Below are 9,199 nucleotides of genomic sequence, written 5' to 3' on the forward strand. Positions count from 1 at the left end.
AATACCAAAAACAAAAACGTACTGTGAACATCATATATGTCATAGTTGTGTGTTTGTGTACTAACCGGTGTTTTTTACGCTCTAGGCTGAAGAGGCCGACGATGACGATATCTACAATGTTTTATCTACTCTCAAGAGACTCACAGCCTTCCACAAGTACGATTCTCTCTTAACTTCTTACTTTCAACCTGTCTAACCTGTCTAACCTGTCTAAAATAACGATTATTTTCATTTTGATTTAATTTTCTGATTGTTTTCTGGATTCATTGATTAATCCCCGAGGTAAAAAGAAATGTCAGAAAATAGGGAAAATATCCACTGCGAGATCATCAGTTTACTATCAACAAAGAAAAGCAGCAAATCCTCATAATTGAGAAACTGAAACTAGACAATGTTTTGCATTTTTGCTTGTAAAATTATTTAAACGATTATCCAGTTATCAAAATTGGTGGGTTTTTTTGTTTTTTGTTTTTTTTTTGCTGATGAATAAACAAATTATTTCAGCTACAGCTAACAGAATATACTAACAGAAAGCAGAAAGATGAAAAAACATATGTGTCTATTCAGAAGGTACAGTAAAACTAAATAAACTTGATGATTTAACTGACTGTGAAATCTAATGTGTTTTCCTCTTGTTTCCTGCCTCAGTGCTCATGACCTGACGCGGTGGGATTTGTTTGGGAACTGTTACCGGCTGCTGAAGGCGGGCATCGAGCAGGGCTCCATGCCAGAGCAGATAGCCGTCCAGGCCCTGCAGTGCTCCCACTACTCCATCCTCTGGCAGCTGGTCAAGATTACAGAGGGGGCTCCCAGCAAGGTGCTGGACTGACAGACCTCAAAACACTACACACACCAGGTTTATCTTTGGTTAGGGGCTCAGAGTTGAGGTTGCTACGTCTGAGCATCAGTGGCCCACAGGGACAGAAGCTTATCTGTCTTGCTGCAGAGATGTTCAGCTTAGGTGTAGAAATCCATCAGACTATCAGACAGGATGCTTACCCCTGATCCAGGGGCTTACCCCCAATCTATCTCATTTAACACTACAACTCTGCACAGAGGCTCCAGATCCCAAGGCTCTTATCTTTGCAATGGACTGAAGCCCAAACGTCCAAGACAGTTTAACCTCTGATCCATTGGCTGGGGAGGGTTTGTCCCTTTCCCACAGTGCACTATTTTAAGTTGAAAGATGGATCTTAATGGTTCTGCTCTCTGACCTACAGGAGCTTAAAGATTCCTCATGCGCACCCATGTATGTCACTTCATTCTTCAGTGTTAACTAGAGCTGCAACTGAAGCTTATTTTCATTTTGATGATTATTTTGTCAATCAATCTATGAATCATTTGGCCTGTAAATGAAATGTCTGGCGGATTTATTTTAACAAGATAATTTAAAGTGCTTTACATATATGCCCATAAAATCTGGGCAAATTGAGAAAAAACGCATTCAGTTCAAAACCCAAATATATTCAGTATCCTCTCATAGAGGCCAAAGACAAACAGCTTATTATTAGTTCACTTTACAGCAAATGTTCATATTTGAGAAGCTGAAATCTGTGAATCTTTTTTTGCTTAAAAAATGACTTAAATAATTGATAAATTTTCGAAATTATTGCGGATTAATTATCTATCAGCTAATTGATTGAGCTTATAGTATGTAAAAAACAAGCAGCCAGAATTAGTATAAAATGCCAGTGACACCAGTAGTTATTACATCCACTGTACTATATGTCAGTAGCATTTTTAGTCTGTGGACCATTAATATTTGAATTATGCAGATTGCTCTATATAATCTCCTGTAAAGAATAAAAAAGAAACATAATCATGAATAGTCGATGAGTCTCCTGTGTCCCGCTGTGCTCTGTGACCTGCAGCGACAAGTGTATTGACTCTTGTGCGTCAGTGAAGTTGGCTGATGATGGATTAAAATCATTAAAGTTTGATTTCTTCATTGGTGCAGTTAGCCAGGGCCAGACGTTTAGTCTGACTGATACCGCTGTTTACTATTGATTCCTATTAAAGCGCTCATTATTTGTGACACATGGCTAATGATGTGTGTGTCCGTGTACATGTGTGTACGCAGGATGACCTCGTGGCTCTCAGGAGAGTGGTGAAGTCTTTCCTGGCTGTGTGCCAGCAGTGCCTGTCCAATGTCAACACCCCAGTTAAAGAGCAGGTAACAGCACACACCTGATATCAGCAGCTCCAGCTTCACTGTGAAGGAAATAAAACAGTATGAAAACAGCTGAGTGTGGACATTAATGTCTGAAACATGTTTTTAAGAGTGAAAAACGGAGTTAACGGTGTTAAAAAATAAAAAGTGTCATTACAAATTAGTAACAATATCTGATATTTTGATGACAGTTTCACTGATGAAGCTAATTCTAGTTCTGGATGATACAGAAAACTGAATTATTGTGTTGAAAACATTTTTAAGGACCTTAATACACATGTTCTGTATTTTCTGTCATTTTCCATGTTTTGCTATTTATTGTTTTGAAGAATAAGCTTCAACTAAAGAGTGATATTTTTAATTTATTTGTTTAATTTATTTATTTATTTATTTGTGTAGTTTACATATTTATTTAGATGTTAAAATAGGAACCAAGAAACATGCTAAATAAACATATATTGTAACCTTTATGTACACGTTCACCAAAAAAACAATGGCGTCAGTACTTTCTGTCAGAATTCCCGCAACCATGCAGTGTTTATTTTGAAGTTCTCTGTCTCAACGATAACAATAACAAATGTTATTTCACCATAACAATCATGTTTTCAGGGATCTGCAGTTCTATCATTGAACAGGTCAGATTCTCTGTCAAACCATAACTCTTTGTGCCTCAAGGCGTTCATGCTTCTCTGCGACCTGCTGATGATCTTCAGTCACCAGCTGACCTCTGGCGGCAGGGAAGGCCTCCAGCCGCTGGTCTTCAACCCAGACAGCACTCTGCAGAACGAGCTTCTCAACTTCGTCCTGGACCACGTCTTCATCGACCAGGATGATGAGAGCCAGAGCATGGGTGAGAGAGAGAGAGAGAATTTTTTACGGGGCACAGCAGATAAGCAGATAAGCTTAAAGATATTTTGAAAAACTACTACTACCAGTAACTACTAAATGGCCCCATTTGTTAAATGTCTTCCTCTTCTTTTTTGTAACTGTCTCCACTTCTGTGTGCGCGCCTGTAGAGGGAGACGAGGAGGACGAGGCCAACAAGATCGAGGCTCTCCACAAGAGGAGAAACCTGCTCGCTGCTTTCTGCAAACTCATCATCTACGACATTGTAGACATGCCCGCTGCTGCTGACATCTTCAAACACTACATGAAGGTGTGTGTTTGTGATATCCGTGAAAGAAAGACAGCTATAGGGAAACGCAGTCGAGGGTTAAGGAGACTTTAAAAAAGCAGTCATTTCTAACCTTGGGTGTAGTTTACAGCCATTTTCTAGGGCGTAGCTGATTTATCATTGTAATTATTTTAGTTATCAGAGAGACAGGGTACAGGGGTGATGACAAAACAGAAAAATGAAAGAACTGAAATGAATGTAAAACAGAAGGAGCTTTAGAAGATAAAAATTCTTAAAAACAAACCAAAAAAAGTAACCAAGGGTGGGAGGATTTGATTTGGATTGATGAAAATTTATAGATAAGACACAAGATTGAATTTGCTTGCACTGTTTCCTTTCTCTGCCTCAGTATTATAATGATTATGGAGACATCATCAAGGAGACTCTCAGTAAAACCAGACAGACGGACAAGATTCTCTGTGCCAAGACACTCATCCTCAGTCTGCAGCAGGTGAGACAGCGACACACACCTCGCACAGGCCGCCAACGCTCTCACGTGCTCAACCATAAACACTCAATGCGCTAATCCCTGTGTGTTTGTGCGCGCGTTTCAGCTGTTCAACGAGCTGCTGCAGGATCAGGGTCCCAACCTGGACCGAACATCGTCTCACGTGAGCGGCATCAAGGAGCTGGCCCGCCGCTTCGCTCTCACCTTCGGCCTGGATCAGATCAAGACCAGAGAGGCTGTGGCCACGCTGCACAAGTAAGAACCATGACTGAACCTCGACTCTGATCACAGCTGAAATCAGACTGGGAGGGGGAGAAGAAAAACTAAATTATTAAAAGAAAATGTGCTATGTAAAAATATTTTACATCAGATTGCTGACTTAAATCAGGTTAGGTAGCAGTTCAGCACACGTACATGTACACATCAGGTATTAGGTGTTGGAACTTAACAACATTAAAGATTTGTAATGACCAGGCTAACTCCAGATTCACCAGCTGCATCTCAGGTCCCAAAATAGGTTCAGAAAGACCAAATTGAACACAGATAAACAAAACCTTTAGTCAACTGAGTCCAGAATAGAAATAAAATGTTTACAATTCTCTCTTTTAAAAATTGGAGACTTTATTTAGAACAATGGTGCAAATCTATCTGTAAATCTGCTTAGTACTACAGCCTCCATTGCACACACAGCATGCTTTATTGATAAAGCATAGATGAGCTAGGAAATGTCAGTTCATTGTCCAATAGATTGAAGCTAAAGTGAGAACAAAAGGTTAGAGAAGTAACTTCAAGAAGAATGCAAGAGTTTGTCATAAATGTAAAAACATAAAAAAAAAAAAAAAAAAAGGAAAGTTGCTTTCTATTTCTGCAACTTTTGGTGCCTTTGTGACTAATTCTATTTTGCTTTTTACATAATTTTCTTCTTTTTCTCACCATCACCTGTCTCCCTCTGTCTGTCTTTCTCTCTCTTTCTCTCCTTCCTGTATCAGGGATGGAATAGAGTTTGCATTTAAGTACCAGAATCCCAGAGGACCAGAGTTTCCCCCCATCAACCTGGCCTTCCTGGAGGTCCTGAGTGAATTCTCCTCCAAACTAATCCGCCAGGACAAAAAGACAGTGTAAGTGTCTAGTCATATCCTCACACTGTATTATTCACATCAATTATAGATCCTTTTCTGTCTTGTAATTAAGGGATATCTATGATTAAGTCCCCATGGAATAAGTGGTATCATCCTGAGTCAAGCTAATTTGCCGGCTGTCTCCCCAGCCACTCATATCTGGAGAAGTTCATGTCAGAGTCCATGTCGGAGCGTAGGGAGGACGTGTGGCTGCCGCTGATCTCCTACAGGAACAGCCTGCTGACAGGAGGAGACGAGGACCACATGTCCGTCACGTCAGGCTCCAGCAGCAAGACCGGCTCAGTCCGCAGCAAGAAGGGACGACCGCCGCTACACAAGAAGCGCATCGAGGGTGAGCAGACAGTACAGAGACGAGGGCCACCCTGTTTGTTTGGCTCGGCTGCACTGAAACCATCACAGGAAAAGAGACGTGCACATGGTTACCTTGCTGAAACTGTGAACTCTCTCCGTGTTCATTTCCAGAGGAGAGTAGCGTGGAGGGCTCGTGGATGATGCGTAATGACACCCTACAGACACCGGGGGCGCTGCAGACTCCTCAGCTCACCTCAACAGTCCTCAGAGAGAACAGACCAGCGGAACACATGCCAGACCCGGACTCAGAACCCGGATCAGAGAACGACTTCGTACACAAGTGAGTTCATTCACATGCAGATGCTGAATTACCCTTTATAATTACGGCAGAGAGTGTCAGTTTCACTCAGCACCTTTCATCCATTTACTCATACATATTGAACTGATGTAAATCTGTGTATTATTGTGGTAATTCAGCCTTTTTGTAATAGCAAATACACAGACTAGATATAAAAGTGGAGTGTGTTTGTCGTCCTCACTCAGTCCTCAGATGCAGATGTCGTGGCTCGGCCAGCAGAAGATGGAGGAGGTGAACAGGAAGGACCGGACGGGCATGAACTACATCAAGTCACGCAGCAATCAGGGCGTCCGGCAGACTGTGTAAGCACGCTCAACCTGACCTGAAACCTGGCTCACCAACTTCATGTTTTTTTTTTAAAATAATTAACAAACTAATAGGAAGGAAAAATAAACTAATTGTGTTTTGGCCCTGACTCTGTAGGCGCGGGTTGATGGAGGATGATGCAGAGCCGATCTTCGAGGATGTGATGATGTCATCGCGGGGTCAGCTGGAGGACATGAACGAGGAGTTTGAAGACACTATGGTGATCGACCTGGTTAGTAATGTCACTTCCTCTCGCTACATTTGAATTGTGACTTTCAACAGAAGTACTAAAGACCCTGTTTATTTCTTTCTTCTTGATCAAATGTTTAACTTTTGGGGTTTTTTTTCCCTCCCAGCCGCCTTCAAGGAACAGACGTGAAAGAGCAGAATTAAGACCCGACTTCTTTGACTCCGCAGCAATGATTGAGGACGAGTCGGTAAGTAAAACTTTGTAAAACTTTGAAACGAGTAGTAAGTTAATAGATGAGTCAGTTGACAGAAAGTCAATCTGCAACTGCTTTGATAATTATTTAATCCTTTTTTCCAGGAAAATCACTGTTTATAGCCACTGAAATATGGATATTAGCTGTTTTTTAGCCTTTTATGATAGTAAATGTTTTTGGACTGTTGGTTGAACAAAGCAATGTAATTTTTTGGTCACCCTGGGCTTTGTGAAACTGTGATGTGGAGATTTTTCACTATTTTCTGACCAAATTATTTATCAAGAAAAGAATCTGCAGATGAATCTATAATCGTTAGTTGCAGCCTTATGGGTCATTAATCTCAAATTACATGTAGCATTAAACCTAAACTTCAAACTGTAATCACATTTTAAAGCCACTATGTGTAGAATTAGAGCTTTTTGACATTCGAGCAGACAGCCATACACCTCACTGCTTTTCTGACATGGTCTCCTTCTCCATCGTCCCAGGGATTCAGCATGCCCATGTTCTGATCCGGAAAGAGGCAAAGATCCTGAGATCAGGATCCAAATCAGGCGTAAAACAGATGAGGGCGGGGTCTAACCCAGATCACCTGCCAATCAAACTCTTAAGAAGAAAAAGAAAAAAAACATTGTCGAAGTACTTTTCTCTTTCTGTAAGACATGATGGAAGGATGTTTGTCAAGTGGATCTAGTGATGGGTCCCACATCGGATGGATCTCTCCTGAGAGCATTAAGCGAGGATCCGCTCTGTTTTTATCAGACGGGCTTGAGGATCCAGAACCTAGTCCGGATCATTCAAGAGCTTCATCCTGCTCCTATTGTTCCTCCTGTTCCTCCTCAGCCTGTTGGTTTAGCTCTTCTTAGCGGTAGCTCTGATGGCGCTCTGGCTGCGTCACCCTGCAGCCAGCCAATGAGCACTCGCAGTTTTTACGGTTACCTGTTACACAGATGTACAGTTGTTTGGTTCCGCTCGCGATCAGCAGCACAGAGCAACGTTACACTCTGTACAGCCCCACCCCTCCCACCCCCCCTTTCTTCTTTTGGTGTCGCACTTGGATCCGTCTGGTTCAGTCCAACAAAGAGAGGATCTCAATACTAAATGTTCTATATCTTTGCTCTTATTACCACCCACCGACCCCTCTCCTCCCTTTCTCCCCGTTCGCCATCTGAGTCCTTGTGTGTGGTGGTGCTGGTGTGTGATACGTGTGTAACGTGTTGGTGGTGACGATGGTTGAGTAGTCGCACATGCACACAGAGGTCAACAGCTGTAGGCCGACCCGGAGGAAGTGATGTAACTGTCTTGTGTGTGATGTCAAAGCAAAGCGAGTGTTGTCGCGTGACGGTGAAGCCGCACCCTTTACCGACCTCAGACAGAAGCCCCACCCTCTCAAATCTTTGAAACTTTCTGCACACACACACACACACACACACACACATCCTGAATAATGGCTTTTTGAAGTAAAAAAAAAAGTTTTAAAAAAAGACAATAAACATATTTTGAATTCTGTAGCTTTAGTACTAAAGTTTTAAATCAAGTGTGTTTTTGTTTTTGTCTGATGTTTGTACAGCTTTTTCTTGAATATGTATCTTGTTCGTTGCCAAATTGTGGCCTACATACTTACAGTATATTCCAGCCCCTCCCCCTCCACCTGTAACTCATATCTAACGGTTACCAAGCTCAGATTGTTGCTGTGGGACACCATCTTTTAAGCGCTGTACGGTCTGATTGTAATGATTTCACAGTTCAGTATTACAGCAGATTATTTGTTCGGTTCGTTCATTTTACAGGTCAAATCCAGTTACTTAGATTTATACACCTGCAAAAACAGTGTTAACTGATCCAGAGTTCAAGATTTGTTGTTATCATTGTTCATATCCAGTGCAGTGATGGATCTTTATGTCTGACAGATTTGTTTGAATGTGTTTTGAATGTGTCCAGCCATATCTTTATTCACCCTCTGTTGTTTAATCAGTCTTTTACTTTTCCTCATTGGCTGGCTTAGCAGTCCTCCTGTAAATATCAGAGACAATTGGATCTTCTCTGCAGTGCAGTTGACATCAGTTGCCCTAAAATGCTCTAAAAGTCAGTTTTTTTTCTGTGAACCTAAATTCTTTTTAATAAAATAAAATCTGTAATCGATTTATGGACCAGTGTTTGTGCGTGCCTTCTGTGTCACATCTGTGAAAACAGCTGCTTCTTTGTTATTGTTAAAAATGTTATTCAACAAACATTCCCATGCATGGATTACTGAGCTGGTCTTCCGGGTACGGGTTCAAGGGACCTCTTCTTTCAACAGCCAAAAGACAAAGCAACCACAAAAACACTCAAATAAATGTGTGTGTCTAAAATAGAACACGTTGATTTGTTATCTTCAGAGGCGCTGGTAGATGGAGTTTATTAGGTTTGTACAAAAGCTTGTCGTTTTCCCAGTTGCAGTTAGCTTACATTAGCTTTAGCTATGCTGTAGCTTCATATTTACCAAACAAAGATGACGACACTAGCTAATTAACTGCTTAATTATTTCTGACCTTTGTCATCGTCCTACAGTGTCACTAATTATGCTCGTAGCTACGGTACCTCTGAATATTCACACACATTGGACAAAGCAGGCATCCACTTATTCCAAACCATCTTTTTTATTCTTCTGATCAATTCTCATTTATATTTGTCAAAAAAAAAAAAAAACACTAGTTTGACCACATATACTAATGCATTGGTAGAAGTAGATAAAACACACACGGTAGAGTCCATGATTTATTTTACAGATGGCAGAGCAGAGCCTGCCCGAGAGAGAAGGCACAGGTCCAGGTTGAGAAAATGACTTTTTCTTGACCTAAACGGAGGATGTTGAACACAGGGAGTGCATC

The 9,199-nt window shown here is 41.3% G+C and overlaps 2 protein-coding genes across 2 annotated transcripts in view; one reads left to right on the forward strand and one right to left on the reverse strand.

Moving 5' to 3' along the window:
• stag1a (STAG1 cohesin complex component a) overlaps positions 1-8,479 on the forward strand; it is a 43,663-nt gene extending 35,184 nt beyond the window's left edge. Inside the window, exons 19-32 of the mRNA XM_071499141.1 lie at positions 86-156; positions 649-817; positions 2,081-2,173; positions 2,846-3,020; positions 3,187-3,326; positions 3,694-3,795; positions 3,899-4,047; positions 4,782-4,910; positions 5,060-5,262; positions 5,394-5,562; positions 5,766-5,882; positions 6,004-6,118; positions 6,243-6,323; positions 6,818-8,479. Coding sequence (XP_071355242.1) covers positions 86-156; positions 649-817; positions 2,081-2,173; positions 2,846-3,020; positions 3,187-3,326; positions 3,694-3,795; positions 3,899-4,047; positions 4,782-4,910; positions 5,060-5,262; positions 5,394-5,562; positions 5,766-5,882; positions 6,004-6,118; positions 6,243-6,323; positions 6,818-6,841 — 1,737 coding nt within the window. The 3' untranslated portion in view covers positions 6,842-8,479. The remainder of the gene's footprint in view (positions 1-85; positions 157-648; positions 818-2,080; positions 2,174-2,845; positions 3,021-3,186; positions 3,327-3,693; positions 3,796-3,898; positions 4,048-4,781; positions 4,911-5,059; positions 5,263-5,393; positions 5,563-5,765; positions 5,883-6,003; positions 6,119-6,242; positions 6,324-6,817) is intronic.
• A 465-nt stretch (positions 8,480-8,944) lies between these two features.
• The window catches only part of pccb (propionyl-CoA carboxylase subunit beta), a 7,990-nt gene continuing 7,735 nt past the window's right edge, over positions 8,945-9,199 (reverse strand). The window contains exon 15 of the mRNA XM_071499143.1: positions 8,945-9,199. This exon is cut by the window's right edge and continues 812 nt beyond it. The gene's annotated coding sequence lies outside the window, so the exon portion shown is untranslated.

The sequence above is a fragment of the Trachinotus anak genome, unplaced genomic scaffold (assembly GCF_046630095.1).
Source record: "Trachinotus anak isolate AG129_WGS33_773 ecotype Australia unplaced genomic scaffold, CSIRO_AGI_Tana_v1 ptg000015l, whole genome shotgun sequence".
In the NCBI taxonomy this organism is placed as follows: Eukaryota; Metazoa; Chordata; class Actinopteri; order Carangiformes; family Carangidae; genus Trachinotus; species Trachinotus anak.